This window comes from Hoplias malabaricus, chromosome X1 (assembly GCF_029633855.1).
Source record: "Hoplias malabaricus isolate fHopMal1 chromosome X1, fHopMal1.hap1, whole genome shotgun sequence".
In the NCBI taxonomy this organism is placed as follows: domain Eukaryota; kingdom Metazoa; phylum Chordata; class Actinopteri; order Characiformes; family Erythrinidae; genus Hoplias; species Hoplias malabaricus.
Genome location: NC_089818.1, coordinates 5013343 through 5039485, shown reverse-complemented (window position 1 = coordinate 5039485; position 26143 = coordinate 5013343). Strand labels below are relative to the sequence as shown.

Sequence of the window (26143 nt, the reverse complement as noted above, 5' to 3'; positions counted from 1 at the left end):
TCTCTGGCCTGCTGGGGATTATACTATTATTCCAAGCTGCTGTAACACAGTCTTATTCCAAACACTGACAATTCCTAATCCTCCTGAACTTAAGGCAGCAAGAGTTCTTTCAAAGAGGTTTAATTTTTACGCTTCACAACCATTGTAGAGGATAGTTCTAAAAAGTATATATTAAACATATTACAAATTACCCATTACTTATCTCATTTTCCCTGGTGAGAGCTTCCTGTTTGCTTTCCTCTTTATCAATACACATGTTCAGTCCTGAAATTACAAGAGAAAACCCAGTAGATCTTGTCAGCACTTAATCTCAGCCACAGACACTCAGCACACAAGTAGACGAAGGGTCAGATAGCTTCAGGACGTAAAGTTCGCTTCATTATCAGGCATTGCGTTCTGATTGGCTATCAGTACATCTGTATATACGCACTTCCGTGGCTCTAATATTGGTCTGATGTGAATCAAAGATAGCTACCTTCTACATGTTTTGTGAAAATAGCAGACTTGTGATTGGTCCTTTTGCCTGTCCATCAAATTTCCCTTACTGTGGAAGTAGGCAGTTGTTGGCCATTCTAGTCTGGCTCATTATAATCGATGTTCTAGGCTCGATTTCACAAAAAGAGATGTGCCTAATCTGTTGTCAATTGCACTTAAAGCTGCATTTGTAATTTTGGTTTAATATTTAATATATAACTAAAAATGTTTTTTCACTGACTTCCATTGAAAGTTTAGAAGGTTTTTTCCTTCTCCTGTAAAGTTGCCCTTTTGGAAGTTCATTTTTTTTCTCTTGGTCAGCTGTATGCAGTTTTGCTCTGGTTCTGGTCCTTCACAGCGCGACACACACTCACACATTCACTAACACCAACTGACACTTTTGAGTCACCAATCCACCTACCAACATGTGTTTTTGGACTGTGGGAGGAAACTGGAGCACCCGGAGAAAACCCACGCGGTCACAGGGAGAACACACCACACTCCTCACAGACAGTCACCCGGAGGAAACCCACGCAGACACAGGGAGAACACACCACACTCCTCACAGACAGTCACCCAGAGGAAACCCACGCAGACACAGGGAGAACACACCACACTCCTCACAGACAGTCACCCGGAGGAAACCCACGCAGACACAGGGAGAACACACCACACTCCTCACAGACAGTCACCCGGAGGAAACCCACGCAGACACAGGGAGAACACACCACACTCCTCACAGACAGTCACCCGGAGGAAACCCACGCAGACACAGGGAGAACACACCACACTCCTCACAGACACTCACCCAGAGGAAACCCACGCAGACACAGGGAGAACACACCACACTCCTCACAGACAGTCACCCGGAGGAAACCCACGCAGACACAGGGAGAACACACCACACTCCTCACAGACAGTCACCCGGAGGTAACCCACGCAGACACAGGGAGAACACACCACACTCCTCACAGACAGTCACCCGGAGGAAACCCACGCAGACACAGGAAGAACACACCACACTCCTCACAGACAGTCACCCGGAGGAAACCCACGCAGACACAGGAAGAACACACCACACTCCTCACAGACAGTCACCCGGAGGAAACCCACGCAGACACAGGGAGAACACACCACACTCCTCACAGACAGTCACCCGGAGGAAACCCACGCAGACACAGGGAGAACACACCACACTCCTCACAGACAGTCACCCGGAGGTAACCCACGCAGACACAGGGAGAACACACCACACTCCTCACAGACAGTCACCCGGAGGAAACCCACGCAGACACAGGGAGAACACACCACACTCCTCACAGACAGTCACCCGGAGGTAACCCACGCAGACACAGGGAGAACACACCACACTCCTCACAGACAGTCACCCAGAGGAAACCCACGCAGACACAGGAAGAACACACCACACTCCTCACAGACAGTCACCCGGAGGAAACCCACGCAGACACAGGGAGAACACACCACACTCCTCACAGACAGTCACCCGGAGGAAACCCACGCAGACACAGGGAGAACACACCACACTCCTCACAGACAGTCACCCGGAGGAAACCCACGCAGACACAGGGAGAACACACCACACTCCTCACAGACAGTCACCCGGAGGTAACCCACGCAGACACAGGGAGAACACACCACACTCCTCACAGACAGTCACCCGGAGGAAACCCACGCAGACACAGGGAGAACACACCACACTCCTCACAGACAGTCACCCGGAGGTAACCCACGCAGACACAGGGAGAACACACCACACTCCTCACAGACAGTCACCCGGAGCGGGAATCGAACCCACAACCTCCAGGCCCCTGGAGCTGTGTGACTGCGACACCACCCTGCCGCCTCTGGTTCTATTCTTTTTTTTTTTTTTTTTTTTTTTTTTTTTTTTTAAAGAATTAATTACATATTCTCCACAGATATATCACCTATGCTGTATATTAGCTGACTTTAAGATTTGAGGAAATGTATGTTTATTTATTATTCACATGCATGCCAGAGTAGTACATACATATGTTGAATTGATTAGCATTTTTACTTAAAATCTCCATACAAGTCCTTAATGATTTAACAGCTTTATTATTTACTTGCAAGTGTCCACAAGATCTGAGTTAAACACTGTGTCCAACCGAGCAGTATCCAGCTCCTCCAGGTCAGCATTCCACACCGAGGATTAACTCAATATAGAGCAGTAGGTGGACGTGCATCAGTAACCTAATCACCTCCAGTAGGAAACAGTGTATTTCCAGCCCTGGCTGAGGAGCTCATCGGTTCGCCCAATCAACAATGATCAAAGGCTCAAGGCAGGAGCCAGGGATTAAACTGAGCTTTAACCCTTTAGTAAAGAGGAGGATGGGAGGAAGGGGAGATGGGCAGACACCAGATGTAGGGGGGCTCCAGAGGAATTTGGGAGTAAAAATCTGGTAATCCAGTGCTGGGTCTTAGAACTCTACACTGAATGAGGGCAGGTCTACGTCTAGAGATGAAGGGATGGAGGCTGTGTCAATCAGTATAATGGCCTAACGGGGCGTAGTTAAGCAGGGCAAAGAGCACGCACACACACGCACCAGCACAAATGCTTTACTGGGACACTCATCATTAATTCCTGTACACTTCAAAATCCATTTGGACTTAGTGATGTTTAGAACAAAGAGTTCTGCTTAAGCCAGTTTTACTTAACTATCTATGGTTAAAGTTTGGCAATTGAAGCATCGCTGTAACTGTTGTGACAAGGAGCTGGCTTGCTACGGTGGTGTCACACCAGGAAGTACCATTAAAACCATTTATTTTTTGTTCTATAAAAGATATTTACTTCGCTTTACATCCCAAGCACCTTAACATTCTTCACTCTGCTTTGGGGCCTCTTAGATGGTTTATAGTTTGGCCGTGTTTGGGCCACCTGTCTTCCGATTGAAGTAAACAAGGCAAAAATAGACCAGGGGGATACCATGAGGACTGTATATTTAGCCTAGATGGACTGTTGGTCAGCTATGAGGAAAGTCGGCATCTACATCACCTCTTGCATTCCTCCACTTAAAAATAACCATTGCATCATTCTTCTTTACATACCAGTTTTGCACGTAGGCAAGATATCATCCAAGTGATTGTGACTCGAGCATTAACGGTTGTTTATCAGACGGTTGTATTGTAATTTAACATCCACTGAATATGTAACACATGGCTTGGTCAAGATGATTAACGTACTAAGAGTCGAATGACTGATGGTTTGTTTCAGGGTCTCTTAGCTGCCTGTGTGGATATCGGAGACGTCTTATTTGCATTCAGGCGTTCGGTGAATCCAGTTAGGCTCCAAAAAGAGGATGTCTAAACAGTGTGACTCAAAATGACAAGTCAATTTCTCCTCGTTACAGATGATAACATCAACTGTCACGTCAGTCTCACCCTGTGCTGGTGTCAGCACTGTTTAAAGCAAAGCTTTAACGTGTGACACTATGCGTGTACTTTAGCCTTGTCCGCTAATCCCATTCACACAGATTAAAATGTAAAAGATCCAGCAGTGGAGGTGAGAGGAAACAGTTCTATTTACAGTCACTACCTGGTCAAGACACCAAAGCCTAGAGTACACCACGCTCTGTTAGTGTGCAAGAGGTCACATGATTTGCCCAAGTGTCTCGTCAGCAATCCCAAGCAGCGATGTGTCATTTGGAAATGAGTAGGCCCTTTGAGCTCAAGGTTCAGAGCTACAGTCATGTGCAAATGTTTGGGTGCCCCTGGTCAAATGACATGTTTTGTTGATTGTGAAGAGAAAATAAGTGCATATTATCTACAGCAGGGTTTCTTCACCACAGGGCTGAGGACATCAAGACTGGTGGTCCTCCAACCAACACTAAAGGGAAGCCAGAGGTCTACAGTGGACACTTTAGTCAGTGACACTTCATTATAAACTCTAATGGAAAAGAATAATCAATCTAATAATAAGAAAGTTAGCTCATGTTCTCGGTTTTGTGTCATCCTCAGTTTATTTCTGTTGGTAATTCATTGGTATGGAGGTCATTTCAGGCTGCATATAAATTGGGTCACTGTCGAGTATATTGCCCTGTAGCTATTTTAGCTGTGAGATCAAAACTGAGCTTTTAAAGTTCCTGGAAATGCTTTCAGTACAAATACAACTGTATGTCTGTTATTTCTTGAGGAGCACTGTTCTAGCATAAACAGTTAATGATGCTTGTTTGAACAGACTAACCCCAACCCTGGCAAGTTTGCTTATTTTTTTATTATGAACCAGTACATTTGTATATGATTGTACTGGTATTAAAACATTACTTTTCTTTGGCAGCATGTAGGTCAAGATTTACTCAGTTAATATTATTCATTCATTCATTATCTGTAACCCTTATCCAGTTCAGGGTCACGGTGGGTCCAGAGCCTACCTGGAATCATTGGGCGCAAGGCGGGAACGCACTCTGGAGGGGGCGCCAGTCCTTCACAGGGCAACACACACACACACACCTACGGACACTCTTTGAGTCGCCAATCCACCTACCAACGTGTGTTTCTGGACCGTGGGACAGTTAATATCAGCTCATTGGATAAACTAGTGGCCATGCTGAGATATAATATAAATGATAAACACTTCTAAGTCTCCTTCTAAGACAAACTTGTTTTTCCTCCTTTAACTGATTCTGTTATCAGACATGGGTTTCTATTTTTAGGCCGGTTCCACAGAAACCTTTTTTTTTTTTTTCAGTTTTGTTCTCAGTGTGGCGTTCTTGTGCAGGTCGATGTTGAAATAACCACCAGTCTTTGAGTCACTAAATATTTGATTGCTGTTGCCCCTCATGACTTCAATTGGAAACACTGACGAGAATATTGTTGCTCATTTCCTCCTAGTTGCTAAATTTGGTACAGCACTGGTCAAATTACATGCATTTGGTGTTTTCTAAATGAGAATAATCACATTTTTTACAGAGAACACAAATTCGCGGATATGATAGACTATAAAATGAGGCATTTCTTTTTTTTGTCATTAGTTAACTCAGCTAATAAATAGACTTGATGAATATTTGAATATATTCTCAGTAGAAGTGTTTTTTTACTTAGTTTCACTTGGAAGAACAAAAAAGGACAAGGGCACTTTTTTAAAAGTTACGTCTCAATGCATGAACTAATCACTACCTTGTCCTACTGAGTGCAGATCAGCAGTCATATGACCACATTTTGTATTTTCTTGCAGTACATTAACGGTGGTAACTTGGAGCAGCTGCTGGACAGCAACAAGTACCTGAGCTGGGCCAGCCGGGTTAAACTGGCCCTGGAGATAGCTATGGGCCTGGCCTACCTTCACTCGAAAGGCATCTTCCACAGAGACCTCACCTCCAAGGTACAAACTCCTGATACATTCCTAAAAAGCTCTAAATACAAATAATGAATGAAATGCATTTGTAGTTTAGATTAAATGTCTGTTTTTACACACTAAATGTTTTTAAACTCTATAACACACTTTGCACACACAGTACGACTTTTAGAAAGGACTGCGTTATTTCACTGATTGTTAGGGATCAGTACGTTTGGGATTTAAAAATACACAGGTAAAATCCATTATGTTGTTACACCATTTATTGTATTTGGAGTTAATAGTTAATCTCTTCATTTAGATTTGTCTCACTCATTTGAACATGCTTCCAGAACAGAACCTCAAATTAGGGGGATCTTAGACAGTTTAGATGATCAGTTTTGACAGGTCTGGTCAATATACGTCTACTCTCTCTTTTGAAAGCATGCAGCATTTCAGGTCATTTTCTTTTTCCCTGGTCATATCAGCGATAGACGATCATCTGTGGTAGCGAAGCATTCCTTACCACTTTAATACAGAGCACAGCCCAATCAACAGCAAGACAGGTGCACATCCCTCAGCTGTGGCTGGAATGCACTGGCATTTCCTGTGTGAACCATCAGCTGCTGAACTTTCTTTCACTGTATCTGTACGCTTTGGGAATCACCCTTGACATTGGCTTCACCAGCATCATAGCTTTGTAAACATTCTAATAGTCTAGCTAACCTAATTGGTCCCATTATAATCTAGGAGGGAAGCCACTCATTTATTCAGTGTTTACTTCCATATTTGTCTTTTTTTTCTGAAGTTGACTTATGGGTTTAATTACAAAGGTGAATGTGTGAAACTGTCCACAGGTGTGAGTGACTGGGTGAGTGTGTCCACAGGTGTGAGTGACTGGGTGAGTGTGTCCACAGGTGTGAGTGTGTGAGTGACTGGGTGAGTGTGTTTCCACAGATGTGAGTGTGTGAATTGGTCCATCCACAGGTGTGAGTGTGTGAGTGACTAGGTGAATGTGTGACAATGTCCACAGGTGAGAGTGTGTGAGTGTCTAGGTGAATGTGTGACACTGTCAAACAGTGAGTTTGTGTGAGTGACTAGGTGAATGTGTGAAACTGTCCACAGGTGAGTGTGTGTGAGTGACTAGGTGAATGTGTGAAACTGTCCACAGGTGAGTGTGTGTGAGTGACTAGGTGAATGTGTGAAACTGTCCACAGGTGAGTGTGTGTGAGTGACTAGGTGAATGTGTGAAACTGTCCACAGGTGAGTGTGTGTGAGTGACTAGGTGAATGTGTGAAACTGTCCACAGGTGAGTGTGTGTGAGTGACTAGGTGAATGTGTGAAACTGTCCACAGGTGAGTGTGTGTGAGTGACTAGGTGAATGTGTGAAACTGTCCACAGGTGAGTGTGTGTGAGTGACTAGGTGAATGTGTGAAACTGTCCACAGGTGAGTGTGTGTGAGTGACTAGGTGAATGTGTGAAACTGTCCACAGGTGAGTGTGTGTGAGTGACTAGGTGAATGTGTGAAACTGTCCACAGGTGAGTGTGTGTGAGTGACTAGGTGAATGTGTGAAACTGTCCACAGGTGAGTGTGTGTGAGTGACTAGGTGAATGTGTGAAACTGTCCACAGGTGAGAGTGTGTGTGAGTGACTAGGTGAATGTGTGAAACTGTCCACAGGTGAGTGTGTGTGAATGTGTGAAACTGTCCACAGGTGAGTGTGTGTGAGTGACTAGGTGAATGTGTGAAACTGTCCACAGGTGAGTGTGTGTGAGTGACTAGGTGAATGTGTGAAACTGTCCACAGGTGAGTGTGCGTGAGTGACTAGGTGAATGTGTGAAACTGTCCACAGGTGAGTGTGCGTGAGTGACTAGGTGAATGTGTGAAACTGTCCACAGGTGAGTGTGCGTGAGTGACTAGGTGAATGTGTGAAACTGTCCACGGGTGAGTGTGCGTGAGTGACTAGGTGAATGTGTGAAACTGTCCACGGGTGAGAGTGCGTGAGTGACTAGGTGAATGTGTGACACTGTCCACGGGTGAGTGTGTGAGAGTGACTAGGTGAATGTGTGAAACTGTCCACGGGTGAGTGTGTGTGAGTGACTAGGTGAATGTGTGAAACTGTCCACGGGTGAGTGTGTGTGAGTGACTAGGTGAATGTGTGAAACTGTCCATAGGTGAGTGTGTGTGAGTGACAAGGTGAATGTGTGAAACTGTCCATAGGTGAGTGTGTGTGAGTGCCTAGGTGAATGTGTAAAACTCTCCACAGGTGTGAGTGTGTGTGAGTGACTAGGTGAATGTGTGAAACTGTCCACAGGTGAGTGTGTGTGAGTGACTAGGTGAATGTGTGACACTGTCCACAGGTGAGAGTGTGTGAGTGACTAGGTGAATGTGTGACACTGTCAAACAGTGAGTTTGTGTGAGTGACTAGGTGAATGTGTGAAACTGTCCACAGGTGAGTGTGTGTGAGTGACTAGGTGAATGTGTGAAACTGTCCACGGGTGAGAGTGTGTGAGTGACTAGGTGAATGTGTGACACTGTCAAACAGTGAGTTTGTGTGAGTGACTAGGTGAATGTGTGAAACTGTCCACAGGTGAGTGTGTGTGAGTGACTAGGTGAATGTGTGAAACTGTCCACAGGTGAGTGTGTGTGAGTGACTAGGTGAATGTGTGAAACTGTCCACGGGTGAGAGTGTGTGAGTGACTAGGTGAATGTGTGACACTGTCAAACAGTGAGTTTGTGTGAGTGACTAGGTGAATGTGTGACACTGTCCACAGGTGAGAGTGTGTGAGTGACTAGGTGAATGTGTGACACTGTCAAACAGTGAGTTTGTGTGAGTGACTAGGTGAATGTGTGACACTGTCCACAGGTGAGTGTGTGTGAGTGACTAGGTGAATGTGTGACACTGTCCACAGGTGAGAGTGTGTGAGTGACTAGGTGAATGTGTGAAACTGTCCACAGGTGAGTGTGTGTGAGTGACTAGGTGAATGTGTGAAACTGTCCACAGGTGAGTGTGTGTGAGTGACTAGGTGAATGTGTGAAACTGTCCACAGGTGAGTGTGTGTGAGTGACTAGGTGAATGTGTGAAACTGTCCACAGGTGAGTGTGTGTGAGTGACAAGGTGAATGTGTGAAACTGTCCATAGGTGAGTGTGTGTGAGTGACTAGGTGAATGTGTAAAACTCTCCACATGTGTGAGTGTGTGTGAGTGACTAGGTGAATGTGTGAAACTGTCCACAGGTGAGTGTGTGTGAGTGACTAGGTGAATGTGTGAAACTGTCCACGGGTGAGTGTGTGTGGGTGACTAGGTGAATGTGTGAAACTGTCCACAGGTGAGAGTATGTGAGTGACTAGGTGAATGTGTGACACTGTCCACAGGTGAGTGTGTGTGAGTGACTAGGTGAATGTGTGACACTGTCCACAGGTGAGAGTGTGTGAGTGACTAGGTGAATGTGTGACACTGTCCACAGGTGAGAGTGTGTGAGTGACTAGGTGAATGTGTGACACTGTCCACAGGTGAGAGTGTGTGAGTGACTAGGTGAATGTGTGAAACTGTCCACAGGTGAGTGTGTGTGAGTGACTAGGTGAATGTGTGAAACTGTCCACAGGTGAGTGTGTGTGAGTGACTAGGTGAATGTGTGAAACTGTCCACAGGTGAGTGTGTGTGAGTGACTAGGTGAATGTGTGAAACTGTCCACAGGTGAGTGTGTGTGAGTGACTAGGTGAATGTGTGAAACTGTCCACAGGTGAGTGTGTGTGAGTGACTAGGTGAATGTGTGAAACTGTCCACAGGTGAGTGTGTGTGAGTGACTAGGTGAATGTGTGAAACTGTCCACAGGTGAGTGTGTGTATGTGACTAGGTGAATGTGTGAAACTGTCCACAGGTGAGAGTGTGTGAGTGACTAGGTGAATGTGTGACACTGTCCACAGGTGAGTGTGTGTGAGTGACTAGGTGAATGTGTGAAACTGTCCACAGGTGAGTGTGTGTGAGTGACTAGGTGAATGTGTAAAACTGTCCACAGGTGAGAGTGTGTGAGTGACTAGGTGAATGTGTGACACTGTCCACAGGTGAGTGTGTGTATGTGACTAGGTGAATGTGTGAAACTGTCCACAGGTGAGTGTGTGTGTGAGTGACTAGGTGAATGTGTGAAACTGTCCACAGGTGAGTGTGTGAGTGACTAGATGAATGTGTGAAACTGTCCACAGGTGAGTGTGTGTGAGTGACTAGATGAATGTGTGAAACTGTCCACAGGTGAGTGTGTGTGAGTGACTAGATGAATGTGTGAAACTGTCCACAGGTGAGTGTGTGTGAGTGACTAGATGAATGTGTGAAACTGTCCACAGGTGGGTGTGTGTGAGTAACTAGGTGAATGTGTAAAACTCTCCACAGGTGAGTGTGTCCACAGGAGCCATTTCCAGCCTCTCCGTATACTTGTGTTTAGAATTAAAAACGTATCCATGTCAATGTGTCTTTAAAATGTTTAGTCGTTATTATATATCACCTCTTCTGATTGGCTGCCTGTATGTAGGTTCACATAGGCAAATGCATTGGATTCTAATACTAAATTAAACTCATTTTAATTGACAACAAACAAGGAATTTATTTAGTAATTTACTATAAAGCTATGGACAATGAACCTGTGTGAACATTTCACTGCATTCGCTAAAACACGTTAGTAACACAGTAGCTGATGAACTTGGCTGTGACCTCAGATGGTCAGGGGTTTGCAGCAGCTGTCCTAGAATGAGGTCCATAAAGGGAACTGTCCCTGGAGCTGGGTAATTGGTCATTTAGAGATGAGTGTGGTTCAGATAATGTGTTAAATAGGACAGGATTAAACTGACGTTGTACTGAAGACCCATGGGTCCTCTACTACACACCATAAAGTAGGGCCATCAACTCTGATCCAAATTAGGCTCTAGCTCACAATCAGCCTTTCAAAGCATTATTTTTGTTTACATCTTAGAGTATGAGGAACTAGAGTGTAGCAAACTGTAATTTCTGCTTTGGTTCAGGAAGAGTAAACCAAACCCATATGTAAATAAATATATCTAATAGTCTTTTTTGTTGTTGTTTTTTTTTTTTTTTGTGATTGCAGAACTGCCTGATTAAATCAGATGAAAATGGCTACACTGCAGTCGTCGGAGACTTTGGCCTCGCAGAGAAGATCCCCAGCCTTGAGTGCGTGACATTCTTTACATTGTATTTTAAATATCCTGATACATTTCTTCCATTTAAATTCGTTTGCATAAATGTTCCTTTGTTAAACAGAAATACATCCAGTTTGCATCTGCGCTGCTTATCCTGCATTACATGCAAATCTTATGGATTATTTTCCCAAAGAATAATTTGTGATCAGGTTACTGATGCTTAGGGCCCAGGCACCACAAGCCAACAAGGAATAACTTGTTTCTGTTGTAGCCACCTTCTTCAGGGCATCTGTGTAAAAGGTAAAGCAGTCTGTAAAATTTGAGTATTTAAAGTCAGCTTGTTTGGCACAGTAATAGCAACTTCTCCAGTATTCATGGTGTTCAGTGTTTGCTCATAGGGATTACAATATTAAAATATGTGTTATTTTGGGCGGCACGGTGAAACAGCAGGTAGTGTCTCTGTCACAGCTCCAGGGACCTGGAAGTTGTGGGTGCAAGTCCTGATCCGGGTGACTGTCTGTGAGGAGTGTGGTGTGTTCTCTCTGTGTCTGTGTGGGTTTCCTCCGGGTGAATTCCTGTGAGGAGTGTGGTGTGTTCTCCCTGTGTCTGCGTGGGTTTCCTCCGGGTGACTGTCTGTGAGGAGTGTGGTGTGTTCTCCCTGTGTCTGCGTGGGTTTCCTCCAGGTGACTGTCTGTGAGGAGTGTGGTGTGTTCTCTCTGTGTCTGTGTGGGTTTCCTCCGGGTGAATTCCTGTGAGGAGTGTGGTGTGTTCTCCCTGTGTCTGCGTGGGTTTCCTCCGGGTGACTGTCTGTGAGGAGTGTGGTGTGTTCTCCCTGTGTCTGCGTGGGTTTCCTCCAGGTGACTGTCTGTGAGGAGTGTGGTGTGTTCTCTCTGTGTCTGTGTGGGTTTCCTCCGGGTGACTTTCTGTGAGGAGTGTGGTGTGTTCTCCCTGTGTCTGCGTGGGTTTCCTCCGGGTGACTGTCTGTGAGGAGTGTGGTGTGTTCTCCCTGTGTCTGCGTGGGTTTCCTCCGGGTGACTGTCTGTGTGGAGTGTGGTGTGTTCTCCCTGTGTCTTCATGGGTTTCCTCTGGGTGACTGTCTGTGAGGAGTGTGGTGTGTTCTCCCTGTGTCTGCGTGGGTTTCCTCCAGGGGACTGTCTGTGAGGAGTGTGGTGTGTTCTCTCTGTGTCTGTGTGGGTTTCCTCCGGGTGACTTTCTGTGAGGAGTGTGGTGTGTTCTCCCTGTGTCTGCGTGGGTTTCCTCCGGGTGACTGTCTGTGAGGAGTGTGGTGTGTTCTCCCTGTGTCTTCATGGGTTTCCTCTGGGTGACTGTCTGTGAGGAGTGTGGTGTGTTCTCCCTGTGTCTGCGTGGGTTTCCTCCAGGGGACTGTCTGTGAGGAGTGTGGTGTGTTCTCTCTGTGTCTGTGTGGGTTTCCTCCGGGTGACTTTCTGTGAGGAGTGTGGTGTGTTCTCCCTGTGTCTGCGTGGGTTTCCTCCGGGTGACTGTCTGTGAGGAGTGTGGTGTGTTCTCCCTGTGTCTGCGTGGGTTTCCTCCGGGTGACTGTCTGTGAGGAGTGTGGTGTGTTCTCTCTGTGTCTGTGTGGGTTTCCTCCGGGTGAATTTCTGTGAGGAGTGTGGTGTGTTCTCCCTGTGTCTGCGTGGGTTTACTCCGGGTGACTGTCTGTGAGGAGTGTGGTGTGTTCTCCGTGTCTGCGTGGGTTTCCTCCGGGTGACTGTCTGTGAGGAGTGTGGTGTGTTGTCCGTGTGTCCGCGTGGGTTTCCTCCTGGTGAGTGTCTGTGAGGAGTGTGGTGTGTTCTCCCTGTGTCTGCGTGGGTTTCCTCCGGGTGACTGTCTGTGAGGAGTGTGGTGTGTTCTCCCTGTGTCTGCGTGGGTTTCCTCCGGGTGACTGTCTGTGAGGAGTGTGGTGTGTTGTCCGTGTGTCCGCGTGGGTTTCCTCCTGGTGAGTGTCTGTGAGGAGTGTGGTGTGTTCTCCCTGTGTCTGCGTGGGTTTCCTCCGGGTGACTGTCTGTGAGGAGTGTGGTGTGTTCTCCCTGTGTCTGCGTGGGTTTCCTCTGGGTGACTGTCTGTGAGGAGTGTGGTGTGTTCTCCCTGTGTCTGCGTGGGTTTCCTCCGGGTGACTGTCTGTGAGGAGTGTGGTGTGTTGTCCGTGTGTCCGCGTGGGTTTCCTCCGGGTGAGTGTCTGTGAGGAGTGTGGTGTGTTCTCCCTGTGTCTGCGTGGGTTTCCTCCGGGTGACTGTCTGTGAGGAGTGTGGTGTGATCTCCCTGTGTCTGCGTGGGTTTCCTCCGGGTGAGTGTCTGTGAGGAGTGTGGTGTGTTCTCCCTGTATCTGCGTGGGTTTCCTCCAGGTGCTCCGGTTACCTCCCATGGTCCAAAAACACACTTTGATGCATTGGACGACTGAGTGGATACCTGCAGTATTTTGCCCATGTGGAGTAAAAGGGAATGTAAGGAAGCACAGCCAGTTTCAGGATTGTATATGTGTGCAGGGGGTCATCTGATTTGGCAGGAACACAGTGTTCAGAAGTGAACTCCTAAGAGGGCTAATAATACCATAGCAGCTGAAGGAAGTCCCTGTCTGTAACTCTCTCACACTCTCTCCCAGCTCTCATGTCCTCATATTAACCTGATCAAAGACTTCCCTCCTCACCTTCAGTCAGGCTGCAGGGCGTGAGATCAGACGGCTCTGTGAATGTGCTTTGAATGTTTAGTATCTTATCCTCATGTAAACCTGTTTCTCTGTGCCTCTTTGTGCAGCGCTGATGGGGAAAAGCTGTCTGTCGTGGGGTCTCCGTTCTGGATGGCCCCAGAGGTGCTGAGAGATGAGCCATACAATGAGAAGGTGATCTGTTCTGCTAGAGGCAGTTCTGGTTAATGATGTCCGTGAGAAATTTACATTGGGTCCAGTACTAAGCCCAATTTTGTAATTCAGCAGATAATACTTATATATTTAATAAATACAGTGGCACAGGGCACAATGGAAGGGTGCTAAAGCTACAAATAATATTAAGGGCAGCTGGGATGTTTAGATTTTTCTGAACACACATTTTTAAATTACTTCAGAATGTTACAATAAAATTATTTAATTAGAGTGGGTTTTTATTAGTAATTTGATTATGAAAATGTCCAAATTTGTTAATAATATCCATCCACATGACCTCTACTATTATGGTTAGATTACATTAGGTTGAGCATAGTACATGTTTAAGTATCAGAATTTGAAAGGGTTTAATGTAGCTGCTGTTCTTAGAACAGTTCTCAGATTACTCCAGAAAGCCCCTGTTTTTCTCAAGTCCAACCGGCATCACTCTGGACCTTCTTAAGATTTGTGACGACTAGTTTGATCCACTACGTTCTACTGGTTCTACAAACAACCTTTGGATTGAGAACGAACCATAATGTTTTTTGTTTTTTTTTTCCTTCCCCTATTTTCCCCTAGGCTGATGTCTTCTCTTATGGCATCATCTTGTGTGAGATCATCGCCAGGATACAAGCTGATCCTGACTTTCTACCCCGCACTGAAGTGAGTTCAATTTGAAATTCAAGCTCTTAGCAGTCATCCTCAGATATAAGTTTAGGCCCGATATGCCTCCCTCAGCTGCGTTACGATAGGTCCAGTATCTAATGCCAAAAACACATGTGGTGTCTAAGGTTGTGTTTTAAAAAAAGTCTGTGTTCGCCGGCAGAATTTCGGACTGGATTACCACGCGTTCCAGCACATGGTCGGAGACTGTCCACCCGACTTCCTGCAGCTGGCCTTCAGCTGCTGCAATGTAAGTTCTATCCCTCTTCATGCTGTCCAAGAAATCTGTTCTCCATGCACCATACCCCAGTGCAATATTGGTGTCACACAAAAAGTAAAAGCACACAGACAAGTCATGAATAGCTGAGTTAATATTCCAAACACTGGTGCATCAAACAGGGAGCTGGGTACTCGTTTCGAGTTATTTGCCTGAATGGAAGGTTACAGTTACTTGTTCTGTTTCAGCTGTGAGATCTGATTCTAAATCCATTCATCATTTCATTTGGCACATGTTTGCAGATGGACCCAAAGCTCAGGCCCTCATTCCCAGATATCGTGAAGAGGCTGGAGGAGATCCAGAAGCGTCTGAAAGCTGAAGAATCAGAGAGGGAAAGACTTCCTCCAACAGATATCTCCAAAGGTATGTATGAGAAGAAAAATGTCCCAAGTGCATATAGTATAGGGCCACAGTCAGTTATATGTCAGGGCTTGGTTATGGTTTTTTATTGGTTGCATAGTTAAAGATTAGCAGAACTGGCCTGTGCCAAGATTCTTGAATAGTTTCGTTATATTTCGGTTTGCCAAAGGACTGAACATGAACGTTGCCATTAAATTTGCCCTTTCTTCAGTGTGTGGGAAAAAGCTGCCTGCATGACCACACTAAACACACTCTCCCCAATGATTCACTGAATCAGCTGCTGCCATACGAGTACATAGTTGTTGTGATGAAACCATCTGTTTGTATCTACTGTGGAGCAGATTTACAAGTGATTAAACCATGTATATTTTGAGAAGGAGACCACGCAGCAAGACCCACATGGCCGAGATCCCGCTTTTCGCCACTGGAGTTCCACGTAATAGCTGAGCAGCCATGATTTTTTGGAACGGGGAAGCTGTAAAACATACAGGATCTGTCCTCAGCCAGACTCGACGTCAAGTAATCCTCCCACGTCTCTTGTCGGTCAGCTGTAAATGGGCCCCCGTGGTTGATTCGTGGCTAGCTGTTCATAATGAGAGTTCCTTTGCTAATGCAGTGTCTGCGTGCATGCAGGCTCCAGTTGCCCTCTCTGTCTCTCAGGCCCACGCTCTTCATTTCATTTGGCAGTTAATCATGGCCAGGGCACAAAACAAGGAGTGAGTGGCTTCTCTGAAGTCTTCATCTCAGTCAGCGTCCTGGTTCCATTACAGGAGTGTTTTTGCCACCTAAGCAGGCCCAAAGATACTTTTTGTTGTGCTTCAGTTTGGCCTTGGTTCGACAGTGTTTCGTCATTTGGAACACATTCTGCGAGTGTAGCTGTGTTGCTGTCTCTAAATGGTTTCAGTGCAAGAGCCTCCCTTGTAAATGGCATGTAGCGCACCACAATGAAATTGTGGTATGTGCGGTATTAACATCAGTATTGCACTTTTGACTCAGCCTTTGGCTCTAATCCAGTATCTGTTAAATACATCTCTTTGGCGCCCTCTGGTGTTTCTTTAGCTATAAAACACGTTGATTAATGCACGCTGAGTGCTACTGAATGCTAACTTCATGCATCAGTAATAATGCATCAATCTCTCTATCTCCAGGCGACAAGTTCCAGGGCATAAAAAGGTTGAATCCTTTGGACTTCCAAGACGACAAAATCCCACCCAAGTCGCCTCGTCCACGCCGCAACATCTGGCTTTCTCGCAGTCAGTCGGACATCTTCTCTCGCAAGCCAGGCCACAAGGGAAGCATCCAGGATTCTCAACGCGGCCCTGGGACGCCCCGCTCACGAGGAGCCCCTAAGGTGAACCCTTTTAACGCCAGGGAGGATCTGAAAGGTGGTAAAATCAAGTTCTTCGACATGCCCAGTAAGTCTGTGTTCTCCCTCATGTTTGACCTGCACTCTCCTCATGGCAGTCCAAGCGCTCAGCAGCTGCAGTCCAACGTCAGCAGTGGCGCCGTGTCCTCGGCTCCGTGGCCAGAACTGTGGCAGCTGCCCGGAAGGCAGTGCCGATCGCTGCCCAGCTCGCCGCAGTCCGTGTCTGAAACTTTTTGCATGGCCAAGAATGAGGTCGGGGAAAACAAGCCTAAAGTGCTCAGCAGCTGGGCAAAAAAATACATCGTTAGGGAGATCCCACCCTACAGACCCAGAGAAGACAGACAGGTGGAGCCAGACGAAGAGGAAGAGCCAGATGAGGAGACGGGGCCTGAGATGAGCCAATCATGTCCTGCCTGTACGTACTGGCCAAGGACTGAACCAGATAACGGGGTGGAGCCAGATGATAACTGGTCCTGCCCCGCCTCCACGGACACTGAGGCAGAGGCCATGGACTGCTCTAGTAGCAGAGGAAGCCCCATCGATGACAACAAAGAGCAAAACCTTGGCTTGGTCCAGATGCAGAACAGGAACAGACAGAGGCCACTTCCCTGTGAGGACATGGAGGCTGAGGACCAAGAGGATACACTCACCTTGTCCTCGAATAGGAATTCTCTTGGCCTGAGTGTTTCCATGGAGCCCCAGGAGCTCCGCCCCATCGTCCTGGCGCCCTGCCGGACCTCTGCGTCACCGGACATCCTGTCCCGCTGTGATATCTGAACGATGCTGCCTCAGAATTAATCCTGAAACATGGTTTTACATAGGAGTCCTATCAGTCGAGAATGACAGGATCTACCGAAGACAGAGATGCACATATTTTTCATGACTCTGTAGAATACACTTAAAAGATTATTATTATTTTGGTTCTTGGAAGAATAAAGGAAACCCTCCTAACTTAAGCACATTTTTTTTGTTTGTTTTTTAGAGGGGGGTGTGAACAGAAGTGTGTATGAGGTGTAGATCCAGACTGTTACCAGAGCTCACACAGAGGGAGAACAAATAAGCTAACGTGTTCCATAGGGCTAATGGCTTATTACAATCTACTAGTTTTGTTTGAATGTACTTTTAACCCCCTTGCCGGCACTATATTTTCAGAACAAGTACAACAGGTTCTTTATTCAACAGAGACTCTGTATTTATGAAGATATACATTAGTTTTTTCCAACTGTAAATGTTCAAATAAACAGACCGTTTTCAGAGGTTATTGCTGCATTTGTTTTGCTGGTATATGGCCACCCAGAGTCAAAAAGAAAACATTCCATCCAATCATATCACACTTATTTTTATTTGTTTTTGTCTTTTCTTTAAAGCACAGGCAGGTTTTTCCTCTTGCAGCCCTCTGTAATGGTTGCGAATGGACTTGAGGCACCAGCTGGATCTTTTTCACTATTTGACCGCTCAGGTCTTCTTAAAAAAAAAAGTCCATGACTAACTACTTAAAGCTTGCAAATTGCACTTGAAAGGATTAAAAACAATGGTTTAAACCTTTTAATTTTTTTGAGCTTGTCACTACATTTCTATGCAATAAATGTAACCGAGACGGACTAGTTTTATAGAGAGGATCTATTTTGATATTTATGAGGAAGAAAAAGTGATTTTACTATGTCTTACTTCCCTGCTGGTCAAATACGTGTACAGCATATTAATACACTTTGATGGTGAACACAGATTTATGTAAATAATTGTTTGTTTTGCCCTTTTCTTTGACCTTGATGTCTTTGGTTTTTCGTCCTGACTGTGAAGAGATTTGTAATGGAATCAGAGTTGTATATTTCTACCAAAGACAGATCAGGACATTATTTTCCATTCATACGGCTACATTTTTTTAATGTTTAAGTGCATGTATGTATCAGTCGGTTAAAAAATAAATTTAATTGTTTACTTTTGTTGTTTAAAATCGTCTTGTTAATTGCACTGTATTTTTGCCAGTTTTTTGGTGTTGTCCCAGGCTACTGGGGTTTTATAAATTGATGATATTGCAACACACCTCACACTATAACAAGACATATAGATTATCTGTAACTCTTATCCAGTTCAGGGTCGTGGTGGGTCCAGAGCCTACTTGGAATCATTGGGCTCAAGGCAGGAACACACCCTGGAGGGGGCGCCGGTCCTTCACAAGGCAACACACACATTCACACACCTACGGACACTTTTGAGTCACCAATCCACCTACCAATGTGTGTTTTTGGACTGTGGGAGGAAGCCAGAGCACCCGGAGGAAACCCACGCAGACACAGGGAGAACACACCACACTCCTCACAGACAGTCACCCGGAGGAAACCCACGCAGACACAGAGAGAACACACCACACTCCTCACAGACAGTCACCCGGAGGAAACCCACGCAGACACAGAGAACACACCAACTCCTCACAGACAGTCACCCGGAGGAAACCCACGCAAACACAGGGAGAACACACCACACTCCTCACAGACAGTCACCCGGAGGAAACCCACGCAAACACAGGGAGAACACACCACACTCCTCACAGACAGTCACCCGGAGGAAACCCACGCGGACACGGGGAGAACACAGCACACTCCTCACAGACGGTCACCCGGAGGAAACCCACGCAGACACAGAGAGAACACACCACACTCCTCACAGACAGTCACCCGGAGGAAACCCTCTCGGACACGGGGAGAACGCACCACACTCCTCACAGACAGTCACCTGGAAGAAACCCACGCAGACACGGAGAACACACCACAGACAGTCACCTGGAGGAAACCCACGCAGACACAGGGAGAACACACAACACTCCTCACAGACAGTCACCCGGAGGAAACCCACGCAGACACAGAGAGAACACACCACACTCCTCACAGACAGTCACCCGGAGGAAACCCACGCAGACACAGGGAGAACACACTGCTCACAGACAGTCACCCGGCGCGGGAATCGAACCCGCAACCTCCAGGCCTCTGGAGACTGCGACACTACCTGTTGCACCAACAAGACATATGTTTGTTTTTTGGAGAGCAATCATATATTGTTCAGCACAGAACTGCAAACACCAGAGACCACCTTTTAACCTTCTTTATTTATCCAGGTTAAAAAAATAAAATCATCAACATGGGAAAAAAAAAACTTCATGCAGCTCAATCTGCTTGGACAGGTCCCTTGTCACTGGAGCCTTTCCCCCACACTTGCTCCATCTTGTGGGTGTGAGCTTTGGAGGACTTGGAGAAGGTGCTTTTGACCACATGAAGGGGAATAGACTTGCCACTTAGGTACAGTTTGTTGACACATGCAGCTACTTCAGACTCTGAGTTTTCAGTTTTCAAAAGGCTGGCAAAAGCAAAAATGTAACCAGTCATGAAGGCATCAAAGCCTGCTCTGTGGGTTCCTCCCTCTACTTTTCTCTCCCGGCCTCCAGTTAAGCCTTTCGATGTCGGTTCTGGTCTTTTGCCGTCATCTGCGGCCGAATCCTGTGCTGGAGGATCACCGCCTCCATTCTCTGTCTCATGAACCTGATGAGGTTCATCAACAGAGGCCAGCTTTGCCTCCTCGCTGCTGATTTTTTGCTCAGACGCTGTGGTTTCACACGGGGTTCCCTCTACATCCATGTCCTCCAGGTGCGCTTTCTTCTCTCTGGGGCAACCACTATCTTCCTCTGCTTCCCGTGCAGCCTTCTGCTTCTTCCTCCGTTTTCTCTTTTTCTTCTTGTCCTCTTTGCTTCTCTCATCTTGCTGAATGATGAGGTCAGTGTTGTGGGACATTGGGCACTGAGAGCCGTTGGGGCACCATCCATAAGCCTGCGAAAGCAAACAAACACAGAATAACTATCAGGATACCACTACAACAACGGAATAAACAGGTCCTGCTTATTTAACTTCAGTTGGTTTAGATCTGGGGTGTCACGGTGGCGCAGCAGGTAGTGTCACAGTCACACAGCTCCAGGGGCCTGGAGGTTCCGGGTGCGATTCCCGCTCCGGGTGACTGTCTGTGAGGAGTGTGGCGTGTTCTCCCTGTGTCTGCGTGGGTTTCCTCCGGGTGACTGTCTGTGAGGAGTGTGGCGTGTTCTCCCTGTGTCTGCGTGGGTTTCCTCCGGGTGACTGTCTGTGAGAAGTGTGGCGTGTTCTCCCTGTGTCTGCGTGGGTTTCCTCCGGGTGACTGTCTGTGAGGAGTGTGGCGTGTTCTCTCTGTGTCTGCGTGGGTTTCCTCCGGGTGACTGTCTGTGAGGAGTGTGGCGTGTTCTCCCTGTGTCTGCGTGGGTTTCCTCCAGGTGACTGTCTGTGAGGAGTGTGGCGTGTTCTCCCTGTGTCTGCGTGGGTTTCCTCCAGGTGACTGTCTGTGAGGAGTGTGGCGTGTTCTCCCTGTGTCTGCGTGGGTTTCCTCCGGGTGACTGTCTGTGAGGAGTGTGGTGTGTTCTCCCTGTGTCTGCGTGGGTTTCCTCCGGGTGACTGTCTGTGAGGAGTGTGGCGTGTTCTCCCTGTGTCTGCGTGGGCTTCCTCCGGGTGACTGTCTGTGAGGAGTGTGGTGTGTTCTCCCTGTGTCTGCATGGGTTTCCTCCGGGTGACTGTCTGTGAGGAGTGTGGTGTGTTCTCCCTGTGTCTGCGTGGGTTTCCTCCGGGTGACTGTCTGTGAGGAGTGTGGCGTGTTCTCCCTGTGTCTGTGTGGGTTTCCTCCGGGTGACTGTCTGTGAGGAGTGTGGCGTGTTCTCCCTGTGTCTGCGTGGGTTTCCTCCAGGTGACTGTCTGTGAGAAGTGTGGCGTGTTCTCCCTGTGTCTGCTTGGGTTTCCTCCGGGTGACTGTCTGTGAGAAGTGTGGCGTGTTCTCCCTGTGTCTGCTTGGGTTTCCTCCGGGTGACTGTCTGTGAGAAGTGTGGCGTGTTCTCCCTGTGTCTGCGTGGGTTTCCTCCGGGTGACTGTCTGTGAGAAGTGTGGTGTGTTCTCCCTGTGTCTGCGTGGGTTTCCTCCGGGTGCTCCGGTTTCCTCCCACAGTCCAAAAACACACGTTGGTAGGTGGATTGGTGACTCAAAAGTGTCCGTAGGTGTGAATGTGTGCGTGTGTCTGTGTTGCCCTGTGAAGGACTGGTGCCCCCTTATGAGTGTATTCCTGACTTGCGCCTGATAAGGGTTACAGATAATGAATGAATGATTTTTCTGTAAAATGATGTCGGACTACATCAAGAGTCTGCAGGCTTTGAAAATAACATCACTATTCTTCTTTTATTTAATACAATAAACCTAGAAGATATCCACTGGCATGTAACTAAGCTTCTAGAAGTGATGAAGCTTGTCATAATAATAACCACCTGATCACAGTTATTAAAATTCCAAGTATTTTCCACAGATATCCAAAGCCTCATCTGACACAAGAACACAATGTAAACTGAGTTCAGTTTAATCCAGTGGGATTAGAAAACATTCCTGAAATATTTACAATGAGAAACACTGAATAATGTGGAATTTCTTTGTCTGTGTTCAGCTGGGAACTACCGAGTGTTGACAGTTTAAAAGCCAGTCTAAGCCTTTCTCTATAAAAGCTGAATATTAAAATAATATGAAACATTTTTTGCTAATCCAACTAAATCATATCTGGCCGTGCACTTGTGGTTGAGTAACTCACGGAGAATTGAATGCAGATGTTTAGGGATTCGTCTTGACCCTGACCGTCTAAGCAAGGCCTGTAGTCCACATAACTCTGCAAGCGTCCAGTGTAATTACAGAACTCCAAGAACAAGCAAGGTCCCTCCGTGCCAGCCTCCACGGACCTGGCATTGTCCAGTTTACTGTAAAAGACGATATGTATGACGCATAAATAAAGTCTAGGCTTTTTAGACATCTGACACCGTGTTAAAGACACGTCCATTTTCATAAACATTTCTATTTGTTATTAAAGGGCCCACATCTTCAAGTTCCTTGACGTTTATAGTTGCACAGCGAGGGTTTATATATTAGTTTAGAGTGTGTTTGTGTGTGTAGGTTGTACCTGTTACTGTGATATTGGTAATACATGAGACAATATGTAATATGTTCTTTAATGACATCACAAAATGCTTGCTCGTATGGGCACTTTAATTCTTATATATTCTTTGCAGACTTACCACTTTTTGTAGGCGTATTCCAGGTAGGAGGCAGTGAAGCGTAGTTCATACTCCGTGACATATTTGGTGTCGTAAATGCCAGCAGGGAACATCTGCGACAGATCTGCTATAAACGTACCAAGCTTTTCAGGAAGGTGAGCGTAGAAGCACTGATACAGGAACACCATGTCGATCAGACCGTTATGGACCACTAGAGGCTTGTTCGCCCGCAGGAGCTCCACAAATAAAGTGCGCATATTAACCCCATGGGTATCTCCTCCCTGGTGATAAATCCATATACAAGCATTAATCAAAAAAGATTTAAATATCACTATTTAAAGAATGTAAAGCATCAAATTATAACGAAATAAAACCCAACCCAAATCCCAAACACATTGGGGCGCTGTGTTTAAAGCACGTAAATACAATCAGAATGCAGTGAACAGAAGATCAAAGAGTTGATGTTTTTTTTTAAATGGTCTCCATTTCAGCAACTGATGTGTGTTATATGTTTTCTGTACTACTGTTAATAAAATTCATTTTCTTCCCTACTTCTCAAGCTATTTACAAATGCATATCTACAACTGGGTGAAAGAGTTAAAAACACAATGTTTATAAAAACATGAATAAAATCATTGAGGGTCAGGGACACACTACAGTCTTATAAAATATTACAAAATTAACACCAGGATCCTTACCAAGAAACCTCATTTACTGAATATTATTTACAAATCTGGGGTGGCACAGTGGTGCAGGAGGTTAGTATCGCAGTCACACAGCTCCAGGGTCCTGGAGGTTGTGGGTTCGATTCCCGCTCCGGGTGACTGTCTGTGAGGAGTGTGGTGTGTTCTCCCTGTGTCCGCGTGGGTTCCCTCCGGGTGACTGTCTGTGAGGAGTGTGGTGTGTTCTCTCTGTGTCTGCGTGGGTTTCCTCCGGGTGACTGTCTGTGAGGAGTGTGGTGTGTTCTCCCTGTGTCTGCGTGGGTTTCCTCCGGGTGACTGTCTGTGAGAAGTGTGGTGTGTTCTCCCTGTGTCTGCGTGGGTTTCCTCCGGGTGACTGTCTGTGAGGAGTGTGGTGTGTTCTCCCTGTGTCTGCGTGGGTTTCCTCCGGGTGACTGTCTGTGAGGAGTGTGGTGTGTTCTCCCTGTGTCTGCGTGGGTTTCCTCCGGGTGACTGTCTGTGAGGAGTGTGGTGTGTTCTCCCTGTGTCTGCGTGGGTTTCCTCCGGGTGACTGTCTGAGAGGAGTTGGTGTGTTCTCTGTGTCTGCGTGGGTTTCCTCCGGGTGCTCCGGCGTCCTCCCACAGTCCAAAAACACACGTTGGTAGGTGGATTGGCGACTTAAAAGTGACCATAGGTGTGAGTGTGTGAGTGAATGTGTGTGTGTTGCCCTGTGAAGGACTGGCGCCCCCTCCAGGGTGTGTTCCTGCCTTGCGCCCAATGATTCCAGGTAGGCTCTGGACCCACCGCGACTCTGAACTGGACAAGGGTTACAGATAATGAATGAATAGATATTAACTAGTCGAACCAAAATATGCCAGAAAATACAGTAAGAGTACAACAAAAGTCCTATTATTATAGACACAATGGGAATAAACAGGATAGTCAATAACTGACCTTATCGTTTCCCTTGTTATAGGGGACACCGTGAGCGTACTGTTTGTTGAAGTCAAAGCCGTGCTGCACAAGGAACTGAACGGACTGAGGCTCGATGATGTATTCCTCTGAGCACAGCAGAGTCAGGTTATAAACCTGGACCAGGTATGTCCTGTCAGCCTTTAAACAGAGATTAAAAACCTGGCATTAAACATAGTTGCACAGAACTCCAGTGTAATCCAGTGAAAAGACTGGACACTTACCTTGTCATCAAGCTTCTTGTAGCAGGCGACGCCCAGAGACAGAACTGAGCGTGTGCGAGCAGCATGACATATTGCTTTATAGCGGTCTTCAACTGACCTTAAAAATAAATAAACAAATTTGACTCTCAACTCCTTCCACCAGAGTTAATGGTATTTTGGGCAAGACCCAAAAATACAAGGACACAGTCAGGATTGATCTTTTAAACCAATTTTATCACTACGTTCACATTGGTACAGAACTTTGTTTTAAAATGATAAAATAAGATTTGTCTTTAAAGTATTATTATTCATTCATTCATTCATTCATTCATTATCTGTAACCCTTATCCAGTTCAGGGTCACGGTGGGTCCAGAGCCTCCCTGGAATCATCGGGTGCAAGGCAGGAATACACCCTGGAGGGGGCGCCAGTCCTTCACAGGGCAAGTATTATTATATCATATGTAGATTAGCCTTTGGATATTTCTAAAATCACTGCAGAAAAAGCTACAACAGTTGACTGCTGAATGAAACAGGCTTTAAAGTGGGACTCCAGCAATGGAAAGCACTGTATTCTAAAAGACTATTTCTCCAGACTGAGGGGGGGTGGGGTGTGTGTTTCCTATCCTCCTCCAAAAGATACACAGTGTAGTTTCTGCAGTGCTGAGCCCAGAATAGCAACGACAGAGGCTCTATTCTCCTTATTACTGGTCAGTGGACCATCACAATGACTTTAAAACTGTGTTTCCAAGATATAAATACTACCTGGTGTTCCTTTAATACTCACTCAGCAAGAAGAGCTTTCCTTGTTCCAAGTCCACTCAGCTCCTACAAGAGCAAAGGACGGTTAAAACGTACATTAAAACAGCACTGTGAGTGTTATCCCTGTTAATCATTAATCTGTGTGAAACCTCACCGTGTCCAAAGAAATAAAAGAAGATGTTTTAAAGGAGAGCACCATTGAGGGCCATAGCTCTTTAAAGTTGTCATTCTGTACGTCTATTACAGGCACCACCATAGAATGGCTCATAATTTCCTCTTTACTCAATAACAATAATGGTAATAATAATAATTCAACATGAGATAAACACCGTTGCGGAGTTCGCGGCTGGTTTATATCACATGGAGAGCGTTAAAGACAGAGCTGGAGACGTTTTAACTTCGATTACAAGGGAACAGAAAGATATCTGTTGTTCTATGACCCTTTGTAAACAGCTACTACAATAATGCGATAATCTACTTCAGAACGACAATAAAATAGGAATTAAATCCGCTTTCTCTCAAAACATGCACTGTCTCCATATCCATGAGTCTCAAGAGTAGCGCTTTCTAAACCGTGAGTTCCGCCAGAATATAATTAAGTAAAATGGGACAAGTTAGCGTCTAAAGACTGTGGGATTATTTTGACGTATATTATATACGTAGTTTATGTATACAAGCTCATAACTGTTTTTAAAGTTAATAGTTTTCTTGTAAAAAATAAAAATCCCTTCACGCAGGCAACGGTACAGCCCGCTAACGGACGTGTTCTAAATGGTTATGTGCTCCCTGCGTAGTGTACTATCTATTGGCTCTTGTCCGTTACATTATAATATCAAATTAAATTAATACAGAAACAGATCTGGAATGTGTTGAATTTCTAAATATGTCTGTAAAGTGACACTTGGTGCACTACTTTAGTCGGTGCCTTATGTATTACGTAGTACACTATGTAGGGAACATGGAGCCGTTTCGGACACGCCCCGAGC

General features: G+C 46.0%; 2 protein-coding genes across 2 annotated transcripts in view; one reads left to right on the top strand and one right to left on the bottom strand.

Moving 5' to 3' along the window:
• The window catches only part of LOC136676132 (dual specificity testis-specific protein kinase 2-like), a 37551-nt gene extending 19170 nt beyond the window's left edge, over nucleotides 1-18381 (top strand). Inside the window, exons 5-11 of the mRNA XM_066653000.1 lie at nucleotides 5687-5833; nucleotides 10880-10962; nucleotides 13704-13788; nucleotides 14386-14469; nucleotides 14633-14719; nucleotides 14989-15109; nucleotides 16255-18381. Of these exons, the coding sequence (XP_066509097.1) occupies nucleotides 5687-5833; nucleotides 10880-10962; nucleotides 13704-13788; nucleotides 14386-14469; nucleotides 14633-14719; nucleotides 14989-15109; nucleotides 16255-17249 (1602 nt within the window). The 3' untranslated portion in view covers nucleotides 17250-18381. The remainder of the gene's footprint in view (nucleotides 1-5686; nucleotides 5834-10879; nucleotides 10963-13703; nucleotides 13789-14385; nucleotides 14470-14632; nucleotides 14720-14988; nucleotides 15110-16254) is intronic.
• Nucleotides 18382-19564: 1183 nt separating this feature from the next.
• LOC136675818 (target of EGR1 protein 1-like) lies at nucleotides 19565-25886 on the bottom strand. The gene is made up of 7 exons (XM_066652579.1): nucleotides 25312-25886; nucleotides 25183-25223; nucleotides 24419-24515; nucleotides 24177-24335; nucleotides 22585-22844; nucleotides 22107-22269; nucleotides 19565-20290 (listed from the first exon to the last, which is right to left on the bottom strand). Exons 1-7 carry the CDS (start codon nucleotides 25423-25425, stop codon nucleotides 19634-19636), a joined length of 1491 nt encoding a protein of 496 aa, XP_066508676.1. The 5' UTR covers nucleotides 25426-25886; the 3' UTR covers nucleotides 19565-19633.
• Between the last annotated feature and the right edge of the window lie 257 nt (nucleotides 25887-26143).